The 20,596-nt window shown below is 54.9% G+C and overlaps 1 protein-coding gene and 1 pseudogene across 1 annotated transcript; both read left to right on the forward strand.

The window, feature by feature from the left end:
- Nucleotides 1–60: 60 nt before the first annotated feature.
- Rab12 (RAB12, member RAS oncogene family) lies at nt 61–18,839 on the forward strand. The gene is made up of 6 exons (XM_004853220.3): nt 61–250; nt 8,111–8,171; nt 11,101–11,239; nt 15,331–15,420; nt 15,959–16,063; nt 17,782–18,839. Exons 1-6 carry the CDS (start codon nt 82–84, stop codon nt 17,893–17,895), a joined length of 678 nt encoding a protein of 225 aa, XP_004853277.1. The 5' UTR covers nt 61–81; the 3' UTR covers nt 17,896–18,839.
- On the forward strand, nt 12,789–14,296 carry LOC110350858 (protein phosphatase 1A pseudogene; annotated as a pseudogene).
- Nucleotides 18,840–20,596: the final 1,757 nt, after the last annotated feature.

Genomic DNA, 20,596 nt, shown 5'->3' on the forward strand with positions numbered 1-20,596 from the left:
CGGGACGAGCCGAGCTGAGCCGGGCCGGGCGGGTGGGGACTGGGCCGGGCCGGGAGCCGCGGCGCGGAGCCGGGCGCGCGCATGGAGAGGCGGGCCGCGGGCGCCCAGCCCCGGCGCAGGAAGCAGCCGCCGCGGCCGGCCGACTTCAAGCTGCAGGTCATCATCATCGGCTCGCGCGGCGTGGGCAAGACCAGCCTGATGGAGCGCTTTACCGACGACACCTTCTGCGAGGCCTGCAAGTCCACCGTGGGTGAGTGCGGCCGGCCGGCGGGGCGGGGCGGGGCGGCCGCGAGATCCGCGCCTCGGTGGGCGCGAGGCCGCTCCCGGCGGGGCCCTGCGCCGTCTGCGCCGAGCGAGCGCGGTCCCCGGCCCTGCTCGGGCGCTCGGGGCGAGCCCGCTTTCGGGAGGCACGGACGCGGTGGCCCAGGTTCCCCCGGAGGACATCGGACCGAAGCTGCTCTCGCGTTCCCTGCTGTACCCGTCCACGACGTGGACCCCTGACCTCGAACCTCCCGGCGCCGGCCACGCGGGACGGGTCCTCCACTGCCTCCCAGATCGCGAAATGCAGCCAAGTCAGCGCCGGGGGTAACGTCCTAGGGATCTAAACTCGAAACTGCTAGGGAATGTTTTCAGGAAGTCGGACTCGCGGGGCTCGACCCTGGGTTTGCCCGGGGTGTGGGCCACGTTCCTTAAAAACCCCTTCCAGGCTGCCAACGCCAGAGGCAGCCGCAGGAGGTTTGTAGAATAGCAAACAGCCGCTTTGTAGGATAAAGAGCGGGCACCTTGGTGGCGAGCAGAAGAGACGTGTGTGGGGGCACTGGGCAGTTTGGAGACTTGACACGAATTGGAGTGTCGTCCCGCGTACTGACATTTAAAGTTGTAGGCAGCGGTAGTTAAGACTTTGAGATGAAGTGGTTCCATAGGGAATTTAGGGAATCTACGTAAAGAATTTACAGGGAATCTCCATCAGGAATTTTGAATTGGTGAATTGTCATTTAACGACGCTACTACATTTCAAACGTCTTACTGGAAAATCAAACCTTTAATTTTTGTATTGTCTTTTTGTTTCATTTTTGAAAACTTCCTGTAATGTTTATTTCCATTCCATGTTAGTCGTGGGGACACGGTGTTAAGTTTAGTAGCATAACTGAATCTGTTTAAAATATTCAGCCAGGAAATGAGGGTTATGTTGTTTTCTTTAGTATCGGACATAAAAACAGTGGAGTTAAGAACCCTTCACCCTCGAGTTACGCATTTTTTAGAATCCTTGCAGGCCCAGGCGGGGGAGGGGAGCCGGAGGTGCGTAGAGGTCACTGCAGCGCCAGCGCGGGCGGGGCGAGGTGAGGAAGGGATTTCCAAGCCAGTCGGGGAAGGACACCCGCAGTCTGGGAGAGCTTGCTTGGGCGCTTGGGAGTGGGTGCTCGGAAACCTTGACTGTCATGGTCAGGAGCGTGGACGCTGCCCTTGGGCTCCTGGAGCCTAAAGGCCTCTTGATAAAACATTAGGCCAGAGACGGAGAACTAACTTAAGGCTGCATAGCATACTTCAGAATGAGTAAGAAGCCAGGAACCCAGGCAGCTTGCTTCTCTGCCCCCTCATCAAACATAAATACACGGGCACACACAGCCCCTGTCTCCCACGCTGAATGTGGTTGGATTTCTCTCTTGCTCGTTTCCGCTTCCTCCGTACGTAGCCTGTTGTGTTTGGCTCAATAAATGTTTCTAATTATGGGAAGCTCTGAGAAAAGTGATAACCCGTGGCCTGATCCAGCCCATGAAGACACTGAGCGGTCCAACCAGCCCCTTTCTAGCCTGCCTGAGTCTCCTGTCCCTTGCACTCCTCTGGTGTCTGGCTGCCGGGCGGGGCGAGGGAGGGCAGCGCTAGAGATGTGCGCTGTTTGGGAAGCCCCGCCCCTCCTTTGGGGTGGGGTGAGGGCTGGGGGAGCCGCCTCCTCTCTGGAAGGTTGTGAAGAGGACCTGGAGCCTGGAGCTCCTTTAGAACAGTCCTGTTTAAATGTGGGCTGTCCTGTGGGCAGTGAGCTCCTGGGTCCTTCTGGGGCCAGTGTTTCTCGTTTCATCTCCGGGTTGCACAGTGAGTTCTTGGAGACGGCATCTTGTGGTGCCCTGTCAGAGCCTGTCTCCTGCTGACGCACAGCTGGACAGCACCAGAGCTGGAAGGAGGAGGGTCTCCCAAGCGTCTTTCTAAGCTGAGCGCCTCCCTCGGGCTTTCTGCAGCAGGAGCTAACTAGTAGACGTCCTGAGGGCTGGAGAGGAGGGACTGGTGTGTAAAATTATGAGTCAACAAAATGCTGCTTTGTTTTTGTATTGTTAAGCACATCAGAAGCTGATTTGGTTTAAAAGATACAAAATTCACAAGGGTGTGAAAAACTAGAAAGATCAATTTTAATCAATGATCTGTGTAATGGAAATTACATAGAAGGAAGTATGTCTTTCAAACGGATTTTTTAGTCATGAAATTGAGTTTCTTAGTCTGATATAACCAGCATGATTGGACAGGTTCTTTTAAAAGTATAGGAGCAGATTTTTAAAGTTTGAGATGGAAAAATGTTAGTTTGCTTTAGAAATTTACAGTATACTCAGCCCACTTTTTTTGGTAGTGATGCAAGCGTCATAAGTACACTTAATTATCTGCTACAGCGCAGGAATCTGTGGGTGCACGTAAACGGGTTCATGCCCATGCCCTTACTTCCTGGGTAGGGGATACAGAAACCATTTTTGCGTGGCATAGCCAAATTCTTGGTCTGGCTTCCTCCTGTTTGACTCCCACTAGATTTAGCATAAACTGGTAAGTTAGCTTTTTTAAATATACTTCAGGGCTAGGGGTGTAGCTCAGTGCCCAGCATGCACCAGGACCTGGGCTTGCTCCCCAGCATTCCAAAGGAAAAAAGGAGCATACTTTAAAAAAAAACATAAAATATATATATTTATAGCTGGGTGTGGTGGCGCACACCTGTAATTGTGGTGCTGTGAGGGGCTAAGGCGGGAGGATGGTAAATTTGAGTCCAGCCTGGTGACTTAGTGAGACTGTATCTCAAAATGAAAAGTGAAAGGCTGGGGTAATGGCTCAGTGTGCTGGCCCTGGTGTCAGTCCCCAGAACCCTGTATCTGTATCTGTACTTCTGTGTGTATTATATGTATGTCTGTGAGTACCCCTCTCCAACAGCAGTGCATTCTAAAAAGCACTACAGGAAGAATGAGAACCTGGGCTCTTGCTTTAGGCTCTGCCGAAGTTGCTGGTGACTTTGAGTAGTAATTTAGCTGTCTGTGTGTATCAGGTAATGCCAGCCATTGCTGTTGCTGAGCACATGCTAGGCGCCAGCCAGGGGGCCTCACTGCCTGCTGAAAGTCACCCTGCTCCCAGATGGGGACAGGAGCTCAGAGAGGTGAGAACTCCCTCCTATGGTCCCCTGGGGGGGCTGAGTTCCTTCTGCCTCTGCCGGCTCCTTAGCTTCGCTCTACTGATGCTGAGCGTCCTCTGTTGGGCCTACGGCTCCCACGGATCAGACACTGTGACCCCTTTCCTCGCTTCCTAACTGGGTGCAGGTGTCCGCCCTGGTGACCAATTGTCCTGTGGTATCAGCTGACCTGTGGCAGCCCCACCAGCCACTTGTCACTCTCTTTGGGGGTTTCTAAGAATTGCACTTGTTCCTAGACAGCTTGAGCATCCCTAATCCAAAAATCCCAAATCTGAGCTCCAGCGTGAAGCCTCAGTGGGGCTGCACATCTGACCTTCCCTGATAGACTGGTGCCGGCGGCGGCAGCAGTGGCAGCAATGCAGGTGACCACGGAGCATAAAATGCCCATGTCTTTTCGTGTATATGCTGATACTCAGAAGTCAAAAACAATGTAAAATACAAAACGCTTCTGGTTCCAAGCATTTCTGGTAGGGAATACTCCAGCCTGTATATTTGTTCTGTCATTCAAGCATCATAAACTTTGCCACATAGTTATAAAATTTCCCCAAATTCCCCAAAGCAAGTATATTAAAATACAGGAAGAGCAAGTGTAAGGCTGTCTGGACAAGAATTCGATGTTCCTGGCCAGTCAGATCTTCTGCCCAGAATGCTAGAGGCCAGCTAGGATTGCCAGCTTTCTTTTGCTAAGAATGAAGATATTTTTAAAAATTCACTCTCACCAACTTCTCAGAAAATAACAACAACAAAAGATTAAAATGAAGAAGGGAGGAAGGGGAATTTCAGAGTTCTTGGCATTCTGCTCTGTGAACCTTGTTTGCCTCCTTTGCAGCAGTGGCTTGGCTTCCCTGCCTGGCCTGGGGCGGGGCGGGGGGCGGGTCGGGCTGTGCCTCGGATGGCGCTGCCTGATCAGATGCTGGCTGGCTGTCCCTCAAGTGTGTGGAGCAGAGGGTGCTCTGGGCGCCTTGGCCAAGGCAGGCCAGCAGGGGAGGCCGGAGTAGCCGGTCACAGGTGTCTGAGCGCACACACTTTATCCTGGAAATGCGGAGGTAAAAGCTCAGCATGAGCATCCACACCGGATCAGGGTTCTCAGCTGTGTGCTTGATTTCCCTTCTGTATTTACATGCAGTTGTCCACGCCCTGACCCAGGCATCTCTGGAGAGAGAATTAGGGGAACCGTCCACTCTCCCATTTCGAGAGCCGCAGGCCACAGGGGTGATGCACCTGGTGACACAGGGCATGGGACACGGTGGGCAAACTCACAGGCAGGGCAGCGCCTTTGGGGAGCTGGGCTCTCTCAGAGAAAGTGTGCAGATGCAGTTGGGTCCATCATTTGGCCAAAGGAAAATCTGGTTAAAGACCTGGCTCTGGCACCCCTGCAGCCAGGCACAGGGTGGCTGCCTCCTGTCCAGGCTGGGACCTGCCAAGCAGTCAGGCAGATCTGGGGCCTGGCGCGGACACAGGGGAGGTGAGCAGGAAGCCTGACCGGATTGTCACCGAGAGGTCCCTCCAGCCCCATAGGCGACCCAGTCGGCTGCCGTCTGCCTACCTGGTGAGTCCCTGTTGGGAGGGGAGCTAAGTCATGGAGGACGGAATAAAAGGCTAGAACGGAGGAGCAACTGAGGATTCCCTTTTGCCCCCATTATACAGCTTTGAAAGTAGATGGAAGGCCCAGACTGCCAACCAGAAGTAGTGTCCTTACTGAGTGTGAGTATGGTTTCTTAAGGCCCTTTTCCTTTAAAACCCGGAAGGAGCCCAGCAGCGTATTCCTCGGCTCACACAGCCTCTTCTTAGTCTACAAAGCAACACACAGCCCCCCCCAGCCTGGGGGAGGAGCCGGGAGAGGATGGACCTGAGTGGAGTGGCGCAGGCCCCAGGAGGAGGGAGGGGTGTCGCTGTTCCCCTGAGCCCCACTGCGCCGGCCGTGTGTGGGGTGCGGCACCCTTCTGCTGAGTGGCTGAGGAGCCAATGCCCGCCGCCTACACTCTTAATTTTTTATCCGGAAAGAGAAACCCATGACCCGCACAGCCTTCCTGCTCCGCTCCCGATTTTCAGTATAAATGCAAAGACTGAAGCCCCATCCTTGTCCTTGAGGAGACACATGCAGGGGCAGGTGTGACCCTCAGAAGGTCAGCAGCCGCCTGGGCGAAGTGTGGTCCTCCCCGGCCCAGCAGCCAGGGAGCTAACACCGGTGTGTGCACGGAGGAGCTGCGTCCTCCACTCCTCCCCGACCCCTCTAGATTTGCCCTTCCTCTGTGACCCCACACGCAGCAGAGGGCGCAGCAGGCTGCCTCACCCAGTGCCTGACATTGTCAGATGTCAGAAGCAACCCTGCTGCCCTGCCTGCCTGCCTCCCTCGACCCTGTCCTCACACCCAATAGAGGGGAGGTGCAGCGGAGGCTGAGCAGCCAGTGCCACCCTGGCGGGGCAGTCTCACTGGCTGCTGCGGTGTTCTCTGGAAAGGGATCCTCGTCACACCTGCTCAGAAGGATTTACCAGAGGATGAGCTGCAGGGAGCCCTGCACTCTGCTCTCAGGAGAGCACCAGAGTAGTCCGACACCAGAACCAGTTCCTACTCCATACTTAGGGCTGGGCTGTCACCCGTGTGCCCCGAGGGGCAGCCAGGCCAGGGGCAGGGGTCTCCTTGCTCCTCCTGTCAGGGCAGGGAGGGTCTGGGGAGGGGCCCTGCACTTGCCCAGTCTGGAGCGGTGGAGAGTGGCCTGTGTGTGCAGCGACCATGGGATTTCCTGCTTGTGGGCCCTGGCCCTGGGACCGCCCTGGCATTGTGTGATTGTGGTACTGACTTCTGTCTCACAGTCGTCAGGACGCAGCGTGGGTAGGAAAGGCCGGGTGAGACATGGTCAGGGCTGCCTCTGCCTCTGCCAGTAGCCATTTGTTTCCAGGTTACAGTGCCTCTCTGTGCGACCTTGACATGGTTCCTGAGTTGGCCTGTCACCATGCACTGCTGAAAAGGCCTGAAGCCTTGTCCTTTCACAAGGTCACATCCGAGGCCAGCGCTCATGGAAGACACACCCTTGGAGGAAAAGCACTTCACACCCTGACACAGCCCCGACTTCCCAGGGGCCCACAGGTCGGGCCTGGCTCCAGGGCCGGCGCAAGCCTCCCCACTGCCTGTGTGGTGGTCACAGCCTGGGCCCAGTGGTAGTTTGCCTTTTGCTGGAAAGGGCCGGTGAAGAAAGAAGTGTCTGTACTTTTGCTGTTTTCCTTGCTGTGACTGTGGCCCACCAAAAGGAAACACAGTGCTGATTTGGAAATGTCCCACCTTAAGAAGAGACAGACAGACGGGCCTTCTCCTGCGGCCGGGTCCCGGATGGCCCATGCAGTTTTTCTGCTCACCTGACTCCTGTCGGGCCTTCGCTCTGGGCGGCGGTATGGCCACGAGCCTTGGTGCTTCTGTTCGCCAACTCATGCTGGGCTGAGGGCTGTGGCACCTCAAGTCGTGCCGCCTCTGCCCGTGTCTCCCCACAACGGGGACAGCCCCGCCTTGCCGGACTGAGGGTCATGGCTGCGTTTGGTGTGACAGATGTCCACTGTCGCCGTCATTATGAGGGGAATTCGGTCCAGGTGGAATCCCAGCGACTGTGGTGCAGCGTGGAAGCCCGGAGAGGACAGGGCAGCAGCCTGCGGCCTCGCCCCTCCCAGAGCCATGAGGCAGCTGTAGCAAGACGTCCGTGACACAAGCAGGAGTTACTGGTGTGGCCCCAGGGGCTGCCGTGCTGCCCAGTGACAGGAGCGGCCTGGGGAGGGGTGTGCGCCGAGCTCATACCCCTCCTGTGCGCCTGCGCCACTGGGTCCCTGGTGCCCCAGACCTCTCGAGCACCCGCGGACCAGGGATGGGACGGGGCTGGCATGGGAGCCAGAGCGCACCAGCCCTTGGGGACTGTAAACAGGGACAGTGAGCTGCGCGTGTTGCCGCGCCCGCACCCCTCTGCGTCTGTGGTAACGGGCACAGGTGCGGGCGTCGAGAGCTCCGCAGGTGAATGCAGAGGGTGCCTGGGGTGGTTCTCATCATTGCGTGTTACATTCCTCGTGGGGAGTTGGATCTACCCGACACATCTTAATTTGCTTAGTGTAAGATTACACTTTCTAATACTAATTCTCCCCCTTGCTGTGGGCTGTATTAAGTTGTTTATATTTACAAAGTTTTTTGTGAGTTCTGGGAAATTTAATATATTAATTTCCAAATTCAGACAAAGGAAAGTTTCCAGTGTTCCCTGTAAGAATCCTCCCAAGATAACATTTGTTAGTGTAACTATGAAATGTGATTTGGGGCTGAGTGTGGTGGCACACACCTGTAATCCCAGCACCGAGAGGCTGAGGCAGGAGGATCGCCATGAGTGTGAGGCCAGCCTGGGCTACATAGTGAGTTCAAGGCCAGGCTGGGCTACAGAGTGAGACCATGAGTTGTACGTGGTCTTCGTGCTGCGCTGTGGGTTGTAAGCTGTGACGTGGACACCGGGCGGATGCATGGCACACAGCGCCGCCACCCTCAGGCCTCTGACTTTCGGCCCTGCGCTCCCGCCTTGTCCCTGGGGTTTCGTGATTCTGGTTCTGTTATTTTTCTAGTAACAACTCAAAACTGTACAAGTAGATTCCCATGACAAAATGCATCTTTCTGGTTTTGCTTCACGTTTATTTGTTTTCTTTTCTTTACAGGTGTTGACTTCAAAATAAAAACTGTAGAGCTAAGAGGAAAGAAGATCAGATTACAGATCTGGTAAGTGGCCATCTACCCGCCACAGGCCGTATGTTGTGTCTGTGTGTGTGGTGGGCTCGGTGTGTGTGGAAATGACGTAATGGCAGCATCTCCTGCAGACCCCATCTGTGCGCGGCGCTGCGTCCCTGTCCCGAGACCGCCATGAGCCTTTGCCTGTCTGCAGGTCATGTGCATGAGCTGAGCTGGTCACCGCGGTGGCCCGCACGTGCTTACCCTGTCCTGACAGCTGCTCCCTGCGCTGCTGGCTGCCAGCCCTCACAGGTGGGCCTGGAGAGAAGCCCCTTTGCAGCCGGGTGTGGTGGCACACGCCTGGCTTCCTGGCACGCTGGGAGGCTGAGGCGGGAGGATGAGGAGTTGAAGCCCAGCCTGGGAAACAGCGATCCGGCAAGGCCCTGTCTCAGAACGCAGCAGAAGCATGCAGGCGGCTGGCGCCTCTGGGGCAGGGGATGGGCAGCTCGGGCCGGCCACACTCAGCTTACTAACCCTCTCGCAGGTGCCCACCTTCTGCCTGTCTGTCCACATCTGTGTGTCTGCTTCCATCGCGCTAACTGCCCCCATCTGTGGCACCACCGTCACCTAACACTGAATGTCAGTGCCGTGTCTCCATCCTCATCTGTGTCCCTGTCCCGTGCTGCTGCGGCCCCGCCGGAAGAGTCTGAGGTAACACCTTCCTCCCCTCTCCTGCTCCGGCCCAGCCGGAGGGCCGGAGACTTGCCGGCTTTCCTTTTGTTGTGTTTCTGTTTTCATACTTTGAGCTTGGGCTTGGTTATGAAACATTAGCAGGTGGGTCTGGATACCTGAGAAGCAGAAAGGAGATGTCGCTCACTCGCCGGGAAGGTGGCGAGCTCGGCTCCCTGGCTGCCCGTCCCAGGGACTTCAGGAGAATGCTGTTTCCGGTTTCCAGTCACAGGCTTTTGAGGGAAAGACCATCTGGGGAGGGACTGGGATACTTCCATCTCTGCACCTGCCTCTGGGCCTGGGCGTTGCACCCTGGGCCTTCCCGCTGAGCCACCTCCCCAGCCCTTTTTTTACTTTTATTTTATGGCCTCGCTGAGTTGCCCAGGCTGGGCTCAAACTTTCGATCCTCGTGCCGCAGCCTCCCAGAGTACTGGGAATACTGGTGTGGGGCACCGTGCCTGGCTCTGCGGGTACTTTTCGATGAGGAGGGTAAGGTAGCTAGTACTAGAATGTGTGTGAAGCTTGCTTTGGTGCATGACAGACATGCCCGATGGCTGTGACACATGTGAAAACCTCTGGTGTCGGAACCCAGTTTATAGAAGTGCGTCCATGTGCCCAGCTGGCTGTGCCCAGAAGCACGGATACGGCCGGCCTCCCACTCCAGCACCTGTGCCCTCCACATGCTCAGTCTCGCCGTGCATCTAGGGAGGGGCAGTGGGACTCAGGGTGGCAGCAGGAGGACTGGCCACCTCCTGAAGGCCACGCTGCTTATCAGATCCCCGGTGTGAGCTGCCTCTCCCGAGAGATCGCATGCAGCAGGTGAGAGGGGTGTTAGTGCAGCAACCCCTCACGAGGTCGGGCACGGACTTTTCCACCGGAGGTATTGTCTTCATGCTCAGAACATTGCAGATTCTGCAGCGTTTTAGGTTGTTTTATGGGCTTTTTGAGATGGGGTCTTACAGTATAGCCCAGGAGCCCAGGCTCGCCTCAAACCTGCAGAGACCCTCTTCCCTCAGCCTCCCCAAGAGCTGGTGTTGGAGGTGTGCATCACACGCCCGCCTTTTGTTGGCACATCCTGTACTGTTGGATTAGGGATCTTGGCCTGGACTGCGTGTCTTGTCCGCTGTTGCTCTGTGTCACAGCTGTTGGCGCGGTTCTCTGGCCAGATGAGGGCAGCAGCAGCCAGCACAGCTGCCAGTCTCCCTCCCGGGAACCAGGGACGGAGTCAGGTTCACAGAGGGCCTGCTAGAGCAAACACTCTCTCTCTCTGGATGATTTGTTTGTAGCCAATATAAGAAAAAATTATTCATTGTAAATTCCTAAAAGTGTAAAGGACGGGAAGCTGCGGCTGTCTTTGCCATGTTTTTCGGTTCCTTGCTTCTCGATGGTCAGGAAAATGAACCCTTTCCTCCTCTGTAGGTGGTCTCCCTGCCTGAGTCAGTACCGGGGAGCCAAGGCCGAGGCAGATGCAGAGTTCGGAGGCGCTGTCCACCCTCGGCCCATCTTCCCGGGCTCCTTTGCCGCCTGGGTAGAGGTTTCACTGCCAAAGGCAGCCTGAAGCAACTAACTCCATCATCTGGGGCAGACACGGGACGACCAGGCGGCCGGGGTGCCTGGAGCTGTGGGCACTGCTGTGTGACCGGACGGGAGGGTAGTGTGCGCCGCAGGCTTCTAGAGATCAGCTCTCTATCCTCAGGTTGTGGGGCTCAGGGCGAGGTGAGGATTCACTGTCTCCCCAGGAAGAGGAAGGTGGAATCAGACCTGGGCTTGTGAAGTGGGGGTTTGGGCTTCATGGGGCTGGTGCGGAGCAGACTGCAGCGGATGCTGTGGGGTGGAGCCAGCATCTCAGCGGCCAGCCCTTGGCCTTGCATGACAGCAGAGAGTCAGCACCTAGGCGGAGACCAGGAGGGTTGGAGAATAAACGGCTTCACCCTGTGCTCAGAGGGGAGCCGCTTTCCTTCCTCTCGGGCCACAGAGCCACTCGCAGAGGTGGAGTGGAAGGTGTGGTCTGAAGTGGGGCCCGGCGGCCGGGAGCTGCTGTGCACTGTGCTCTCCCAAACCCGGGTCCGCGCCCCTCCCTTCCTGGCATGCCGGGCACTGGCGGCTACTCCAGGAGGCCACCCCAGGGCCTGCTGCTGGCCAGTGAGCGGGGCCCTTGCTGGCATGCGCCAAGTCCCCGACCTCCCCCTGCTGTCTCCCTGGGTGGCAGGGTCCCTGCTGCCCGCGGCTGACTTGTGCCTCGGTTTCCTAGGGACACGGCAGGTCAGGAGAGATTCAACAGCATTACCTCAGCCTACTACAGAAGTGCCAAGGGGATCATCCTTGTGTACGACATCACTAAGAAGGAGACCTTCGACGACTTGCCCAAGTGGATGAAGATGATCGACAAGGTGCGCTCCCTCTCCTGGGCTGGGGCTGGGTGGGCCCGGGCCCTCGGAGCGGAGCGCATTCCTGGAGTCCCGCACTGAACTAGCCGGACGGGCTTCTGTCCGGTGCCTGAGCCCTGCCTTTGGAGCCAGACATGCTGGTTCCCCGGGTCTGGCTGCTGCTGTGGACGCCAGGACTCCTGCTCCCGAGAGACCCGTGCACCCGGGCCGGCGGCCCTCTTCATGGGCCGGTCGCCCACCCCTGGGTCTCGGGCTCCCGCAGCTCCTCGTCTTGCATGGGTTTTCCATTTGGCTTACTGAATCCCAGTGCTGCAGCTGAGCCCGGGCCTTCGTCCTGAGTCGCATCCCAGCCCAGCTTTATTCTCTGTTTTGAGATAGGCGATTATCGCTGAGTTGCCAGGGCTGGCTTCAGACATTCGGGATCCCGCTGGCTCGGCCTCCAGGAGGCTCTGTAGCCCCCTCTTCTGGGGAACACCCATAGAAGGCTGTGGCTCGAGGCCTCAGAGTGCACACCTGAGGGAAAAAGACAGAGGCGGCCTCAGAGCCCAGGATTTCCAGAACTAATGTGATGAATGTGAGCCGGGGCGGGCCTGAGCGCCCAGGGCCACGGGGCCTTGAGTCTGAGCCTGGCCGAGGTCTCGGGCCCGCCCGTGTGGCCCCAGCCACCTCCTTCACGGTGCCCGTCTTTGAATAGAGCTCTCTGGACGCTCACTGAGCACACACGGGGCTGAGCTGCCCAGCCCAGGCCGCACTCCAGGCACCCAGCGCCTGCTGAGAAACGCCCGGAATGAGACCCTCAATGTGTTAGCCTTTTAAAGAAAGAAATTCTGTTGCACCTATGTTTCTGAAAATCATAAAAACAGTTTAACTCGCCCCCTTATAGAATCAGCAACACCTCAAGTGGATGTAGTGATGCACGCCTGTCTTCCTAGTGCACTGGGGGGCTAGGGCAGGGCAACTGCTGCAAGTTCAGCCCAATCTGGGCTGCTTACTTAGCAAGACCTTGCCTGGAAAATAAAACATTTTTAAAGGGCTAGGGATGTAGCTCAGTGCAAGGGCCTGGATTCAATCCCCAGTACTAGAAAAAAATTTAATGGCACCTTCATTAGAGAAATTTGGAAGGTCAAGAAAAGAAGGCAGTGGTGTGCCGGCTAGGCGGCTTTGGGTGCCCAGTGGTTGCAGCCCGGCCAGGCGGCTGGGGAGGGGCGTGGGGGGACGCTAGGCAGGTGGAATGTGAAAGCGATGTGTCCGCAGCTCTTCTTCCTCCTCCTCCTCCTCCTCCTCCTCCTCCTCTGGGTCCCCGTCTCTGCCACCCGCCCCGGCACCCAGATGATCTGAGCTGCTAGGGCACCAGGAACAGGGGGCCCAGATGCAACCCGGCTCCTCCTGCCACCTCCCTGCCCACTGTCGCTGTGGTGCCCCCCTTCATGCCCCCTCCCGGGCCACTGTCACCACTTGAGCCGACCAGGGACCCGCCCACCCACGGCTCCTCTGGTTCACTTATCCAGCAAATGTTCTACAATATGCTTTATGCTGGGGAATTGACCTAGGGAATTCAGAGAAAGGAGGCTGTCCTGAAGAACTGATGCTGAAGTTGAGATCTGAAGAGTGTGTAGAAATTAGCTAAACTAAGAGCTGAGGGAATAGCCTTTTAGGTAGAAAAAGTAGCAGTTGTTTATATATTTGCAGGAAGGAAGGATGACCTAGAGGATCAAGACATAATGGGAGCATTTTTAGACAAGCCAAAGATGGAAAAGCATAATGCCCAAGGGCAGGGTAATGGCTTGCAATATGGGCTAAGCAGCATGCAGGGTTGGCGAGTGGAAATGCAAGATACACACACGGCTGTGATCGGCTTGCCAAGTGGACTTGAAACGTGGTCTTTCTTTGCTGTGTATGATGGGCACGCTGGTTCTCAGGTTGCCAAATACTGCTGTGAGCATTTGTTAGATCACATCATCAGTAACCAAGATTTTAAAGGATCTTCAGGAGCACCTGCTATGGAAAATGTAAAGAATGGAATCAGCAGGTTTGCTGGAGATTGATGAACACATGAGAGTTATGCCAGAGAAGAAACATGGTGCAGGCAGAAGTGGGTCAACAGCTGTGGGTGTCTTGATTTCTCCCCAGCACACTCATTTCATTAACTCTGGAGACTCAAGAGGTTTACTTTGTAGGATCAGGAACATTCACTTCTTCACACAAGATCACCAACCAAGTAATCCGCTGGAAAAAGACCGAATTCAGAATGCAGGTGGCTCTGTAATGATTCAGCATGTGAATGGCTCTCTGGCTGTGTCCAGGGCCTTGGGGATTTTGATTACAAATGTGTCCATGGAAAGGTCCTGCCGAGCAGCTTGTCTCACCAGAGCCTGAAGTCCATGATATTGAGAGCTCTGAAGAAGTCGATCAGTTCATTTTTCCTGCAGGTGATGGTATCTGGGATGTTATGGGAAACGAGGAGCTCTGTGGTTTTGTAAGATCCAGGCTTGAAGTCACTGACGATCTTGAGAAAGTTTGCAATGAAACAGTTGACACCTGTTCCCATAAGGGAAGTCAAGACAACATGAGTGTGATTTTGATCTGTTTTCCTAATGCACCAAAGTATCTCCAGAAGCAGTGAAGAAGGAGGCAGAGTTGGACAGGTACCTGGAATGCAGAGTAGAAGAAATCATAAAGAAGCAGGGGGAAGGTGTCCCAGACTTAGTCCATGTGATGTGCACGTTAGCAAGTGAGACTATCCCCAGCCTCCCACCAGGGGGTGAATTGGCAAGCAAGCGGAATGTAATTGAAGCCATTTACAATGGACTGAATCCTTGCACAGATGATGGCATTGACTACATCAACTGATGATATGTGGTGAAACCACCCATCTAACCATGGAGTTTACTTCACCTCCAAGGGAGAGTACAGCTCCACTTTGTTGAACCTTTTAACATCCATCCTCAACTTTAAGGAAAGGGACATGACTTGGGTGAGAGTGATCACACCAGAGAATTTCAGCAGTACAATAGCTAGCCCAGAACTGATTTTTTATTTTTTTGTAAATTTGAGACTTATGTAAACACGATTTCAAACCATAATTCATGTTGTAAATCAGACTCCAGCAATTTTTGTTGCATGATCTTTTTTTGTAAAGTGTAATTGTCCTTGTACAAAATGCTCATATTTAATTATGAACTGCTTTAAAATCACTATCAAAGATATAAGAAATGTTTGGCTTGTTGTGTGATGCAACAGATGTATAGTCCTTTCAAGTCATGTTGTGTTTGGACTCAGAGTTGGGACAGGGAGAGCAGCAGCCATGTCAGCTATATGCTCAAACGTGCACCTGATGACGGAGAATAATTTCAAAACTGTACAAAGCTGAACATTCAAGGAGTTATGGAGAATGCCTCCATGTTCTTGGCAGAGGACTCAGACGGTTCCTAAAGCCATTCACTTCACCTCACCTCACTTCACGGTTTTCAGAATGTTGTCTCCATGTTGCCACAGTATTGCAGGTAATACAGTATATTCATATGAAGAGCAATCTTGGGGCTAAAATGCCTTCATTCTTTGCACCTCTTTTACAAGTCCTTACATTTAATTACTAATTGATAAGCAGCAGCTTCCTATGTACAGTAGGAGACTGCCACATTTTTTCTATCATGATTGGCTGGGCCTGCTCCTGTTCCTTGTAAGATATTCTGAATTCTGTTTTATCAATAAAGCTTGATTTAACAAACAAGAAATTTAAAAAGAAAAGAACTAAAGTACATGTAAAATCTTGGCCCTGGTTTAGGTTTTCATCCTGCTCCCTTGGCTCAGTATTCTGTCACGAGGCCCAGCCTGTGTCACTAAACGTCCTTCCAAAGCACGGGGTCTTGTTTTTGCTTTTGCAGGCTGTGTTTTATGCACTTCACTTCGTTCTCTCTCCACTCTCCTGAACGGTAGGGATCTCAGTGCACGGCCGAGGCGGCGCGGCCAGTCTGGACTCCTCCCCTGGACAGAGTCCTGGCCTCTGTGCTGCCGCGCTGGGAGCTGGTGGCCCTGTGTGTCACAGAGCACGGGAGGGGCGGCCTGTGACGCTGGCTTTCTTTGCAAACCCGCAGTACGCTTCCGAGGACGCTGAGCTCCTCCTGGTGGGAAACAAGCTGGACTGCGAGGTGGACCGGGAGATCAGCCGGCAGCAGGGAGAGAAGGTGAGCACCCTGCCCGCCCTGCAGAGGCCCGATCCCCAGGGCACTGAAGGGCTCACCCTTCCCCCTCTGCTGTCTCCTAACTTCCTGCCCCTTTAAGCTCATTTTGGAGTAGAAGGGAAAAGCACATTAATCTAAAGTGTGTTATGACCCAAGCTGGCATTTATACTGACCAACACTTTTTTACATTTGAAAACTGCTTTCGTGGTTCATCCTTTCTCTGATACATTCTCAGCTTCCTTGGCTTTTGCAAAGGACTTAGTCATGGAAAAAGAAAGGTTCACATCTGAAATCTCAGCCCTGTTGCTCTTTCAGAGACTTGACCAGTCGCTGACTTTAGGTCCTGATGTCAACTTGTCGTCCTTGTGGACTAGGTGTTTGAGTGTCAGTGGGACTTGGCAGACCTGGATCCCCCACCCCAAAAGCTGAAGCCCAGGGGCCACAACCCCTACAGGGCCTGGGGCAGGCACAGGTCTACGTGCATCATCCCCACGCAGAGACCCAGGCGAGTGCGTGTCTGTGTCTGTCTGTGTCTTCACAGTTTGCACAGCAGGTAACCGGGATGCGATTCTGCGAAGCTAGCGCCAAGGACAACTTCAATGTGGACGAGATCTTCCTGAAGCTGGTCGGCGACATCCTGAAGAAGGTAAAGGGCCCGAGAGGATTGCGGCGTGGCAGAGGAGAAACAGTCCAAGGCATAGGAGCCGGAAGCAGAGAGCCAGGGACGAGGGAGGTGGAGCCTTCCAGGCCACGCCCACAGTGACCACCTCTTCCCACCAGGCTTCACCTGCTAGCAGCACTCGACAGTGGACTAACCCAGTGTCTCACGCCCGCAGTCCAGTGGTGTCTCACACCCCCGGTCCAGTGTCTCACATCTCCGGTCCAGTGTCTGTCTGACACCTGTGATCCAGTCTCACACACCCACATTCCAGTGCCTCACACCCACGGTCCACTGCCTCACACCCAAGGTCCAGTGCCTCACACCCGCGGCCCAGTGTCACCCACTGTCCAGTCTCACACCCACAGTCCAGTGTCTGACACCCACAGCCCAGTGTCACACACCCACAGTCCAGTGCCTCACACCCACTGTCCAGTGTCTGACACCCACGGCCCAGTGTCTGACACCCGTGATCCAGTCTCACCCACAGTCCAGTGCCTCACACCCACTGTCCAGTGTCTGACACCCACGGCCCAGTGTCACACACCCAAAAGCACCAGCAGTGAGCCTGTGAGGCATGAGGTTTTGGGGGCCCTTGAGACAGAAGCCATAAACAGCCACCTGCCCACTGCCGTTCCAGGTTTTCAGTAAGAGCTTAAAATCAGTCACAGTTTTCCCTCGGTATCTGCTGGACTTGGTTCCAGGACCCTGAGGAGAACGAGGTCAGCACTACCAGGTCCCCGCCAGGAGAGGGCTCGGGGTCCACGTAGACCCCACGCACGCCACTGTGCACATGCAGCTGGTCCTCATGACTTCTGAGGCCCCCTACAATGCCAGAGCCATGGAGGCGGCTGGTCCACTGCCTTTTTAAGACATAATGCCAAGAAGGCGAGCTCTGCGTGTTCAGTCCAGACACGTTTTTATTCCCAAATATTCCCACTCTGAGCCGAGTGGAATCTGCATGCGGACCGGCAGTCCTGGAAGCAGCTGTTAGAAGTTCAGCACAGTTAGAAGCTGCTCAGTAAATGATTATTCCTAGGACTACCCAGAGCGGCTCCTTCTTTTCTTTCCTTTCATACCTGCATTTCCAGAGATAAGCCTTCTCGGTGGGGAGTTCAGGTTGGCCTCAGACACATTATGTGGCCCAGGCTGGCCTCACACCTGCAGCAGTCCGAGTGCATGGGCCCCCACACCCAGCTCTTCTAGTACGCACATAACCCTTTCAGTACAGAGAGCTTTCCTGTTGAGTTACTCATGTGTAAAATGTCATTATACTGGGCCCTGTGAAAATTGGTGATGGCAAGAGTGGCCAGGCAGCCTTCATGCTGCCACTGGAGGAGTCCTGAACCTGCCTGCTTGTTTTGTTTTGGCTCAGTGTTTTTGTGTCTCACCATGGTGGTCAGAGAGCTTTAAGCTACACAGTTTTAAAAGTTTTTATTTGTTTTTGTTTTTTGGGGGGTTTTTTGGTACTGGGGATCGAACTCGGGACCTTGTGCTTGCTAGGCAGGCGGCAGAACCACTGAGCTAAATCCCCGGCCCTTAAAAGCTTTTATTTGTTTATTTGTTTATTTGCAATGCTGGCCAAGCTGTGGGCTCTGCGCATGCTAGGCAGGAGGTCCAGCCCTCTCTGAGCTCCAGGAAGCAGCGCCTTTCCCAGGCGCTTCTGTCTCCCTGCCATTCACACCCCTGTCTGCTCCCACCCGCAGATGCCACTGGATGTGCTTCGGAATGAGCTGTCCAACAGCATCCTCTCCCTGCAGCCGGAGCCTGAGGTCCCGCCCGAGCTGCCCCCACCTCGGCCGAATGTGCGGTGCTGCTGATCTCCACCGAGGAGGGCCAGCGTCTCTGCACTACAATCATGTTGACAATTTCCTTTTGCACTTTGTAATCCAAGTCAGCTATACACTAACTTGTACATATGCAGATATGCAATCCTGAGTAAGTCTGGGTGAGCTCGCGTTCCCCTCTGATCCTGTTCATCCATTGATCCTGGGCCCTCATCCACCTGGGGCAAAGAGCAGGAGAGAGGAAAGGTGTGATGTGCCTAAGTAATGCAGTTGTCCTTGTCATTTATGCCACAAGGACAGAAGATATTCTGCTAAGAAGAGAGAACGTGGTGCTTTGCTTACTGTTTCAAAGAAAATTTGTAAAACTAAAGACTTTTTGAGAACGAAGCTATGTTAAGTGCTTTTTCTTTATTTACAAGACATTTCCTGCTGTAGCATCTCAGAACACTGGAACAAGCTGCCCTGGAGCTGGCGCCGAAGGTTGTTGCCACAAGGTAAGGAAGGGCTGGACTGGACTTGGCTGGAGGCTGCAGAATCTCGGGTTTCCTGGTGCACGGAGGAATCCCGTGCTTTTAGGAACTGTTGCTAAAGAAAGAAGTGTTTTTGAAATGATAGAAAAGATTTTAAAACAACGCTGCCATCCTGAACAAATCCTGTTGAAAGGGATATAAAGAGATGCATTGCACTGTATCCAAGAGCACATGTGTATCTTTCCTGAGCGCTCTGTCTCTAAGGATGGAACTCGCCCCTCGGCGGAGCCCACGGCTAGATGCCTTGACTGTTTCTTTTCTGTTATTTTATTTTACTTTTTGGTCTGATACTGAATTGTGGACTCTCTTTGGTATATCTTTTATCGAACTGCACCGTGCTGTTCAGTCGAGGTCAGCAGTCCATGCGGACTCACCTGGCGTGTCCCGAGCGTCGTGGTCTTTCTACACTAATGAAGTGCAAATAAAATTTGGTATTTATGAATGACAGTTGTGGAGTCGCCACATTTACTCCTTCGTTGTACACTATGAACACAGCAGTGTCCCCGGCTGCACTCCTCCATCTCGCCACTGATCTAAGGAGGAAAAGCCAAGCGTCCTCCGTACTGGGCAACAGTCCAGGGCTCAACAGGGGCCCCTGGGTGTAAGGACTCGAAAGAGCAGGTCAAGTGTTGATGACAGGGTTTGCGCGCAGCAGCCTGATTCACAGCAGCCCACAGGGAACCAAACCCAGTGTTTGTCAGCAAATTAATGGATAAACACAGTGTGGTTTGTGCCAACCATGGAATAGTACTCAGCCTGAAAAGGGAAAGAGCACATGGATGAGCTGGAGGTCATTGCGCTAAGTGAAGTAAGCCAGTCACAAAGGCAGGATGTGGTGATGCCACTGTGAGGTACAGATGAGTGGGAAGATGCATACAGAGGGACAAGTAGTGGTGGCCAGGGCTGGGAGGAGGGAGGGGCTGGAAGTTGCTGCCCCCTGGATGCAGTGCATCAGCTGGGGAAACGTCCTGGCCGTGGGTGGTGGTGGAGCTAGCTTGCTGCTCATGTGTAGAATGCTGCTGAATCATGCACTTAAAGAGCAGTGTGTAACAAGGCCTGCTGGTCCCCCCGTGGGCTGAGGCAGGAGGCTCTCCCGTTTGGGCCAGCCTGCACAACTTTGCAAGACCCTGTCTTAAAACAGTAAAAGGAGCTGAGACGGAGCCCAGCATGAGCCTTGGGCTCACTCTCCATCAGAAGGAAGTGCGGGCCGGGGTCTCGGCCTGTGATCGAAGCCAAGGACGGAGGGCCGAGTTCAAGCCCAGCAGACCAAGTAGAGGGACCTGGCGCACACCTTCATCCCTGCTCAAGGGGCTGCCCGTGATTCCCATGCAAGGCCCACTGGCTGCACCTGCTGCTGCTGCTGCACTCTCAGCTCAAGCCTGCTCCTCTGCATCCCGCTCTGGTGCTCGGCTGGGGAGGAGGGGGACTCGGCTCTGGGCCAGGCCCGGTCCTGACGGGTGACGGGCATCCACCGGGTGACGGGCGTCCACCCTCTGCCGTCACCTGCTGCACCATCAGCACCACTGGACTGCCCGCGAGCAGTTCCTGTGCCCCAGGCTCGCGAGGTCCTTTGAGCTCCCAAGCCCCTGTCCATGGTGGCAGCTCCTTGCCTCCATCACACGTTGCTATAGTGAATTTCTGTTTAAATATACCTTCCTCTCCAGGTGTGGTGGTGCACTCCTGTGATCCCAGCACTCAGGAGGCTGAGGCAAGAGGATCACTGAGTTGGAGGCCTGCGTTACATAGTTCAAGACCTTCTGGGACTCCATGGTGAGCCCCCGTCACAAATCTGTAGCTGCTGTGGCCACAGAGAGGCTCCAGTCTGTGGAGAGCATGGGAGCTGAACCCGGCGGAAGATGGCCAGGACCCCTTGTAAAGCAGAGAGCAGCAGGGCCCGGTCTACCCTCGTGGTCCCAGTCCGCCTCTGTGTCCCCCTCGGGGCTCAGCCGTGCAGCAACACAGCAGGCGGTTTTCTCCATTGCTTAACTTGAGGGATGTGTGTCCATTGATGACAGTAAAATGTGGCCTGGCTGTGGGGGCAGCAGTGGGGACAGCGTCCTGTGCCTGGGGCCAGGGCGGCGGCTGGCAGAAGGGGAAGGTGGCGCTTTCTTGATCATCGATCACACCTCCTAGCCTCGGGGTGGGCGGAGGACTCGAGCTGCTTCCCAGTGGCGAGGCGATGGCTGAGTGTGTGAAGAGAAAGC

This window comes from Heterocephalus glaber, unplaced genomic scaffold (assembly GCF_053883595.1).
Source record: "Heterocephalus glaber isolate CG9 unplaced genomic scaffold, H.glaber_assembly_v1.0 deba00000331, whole genome shotgun sequence".
NCBI lineage: Eukaryota > Metazoa > Chordata > Mammalia > Rodentia > Bathyergidae > Heterocephalus > Heterocephalus glaber.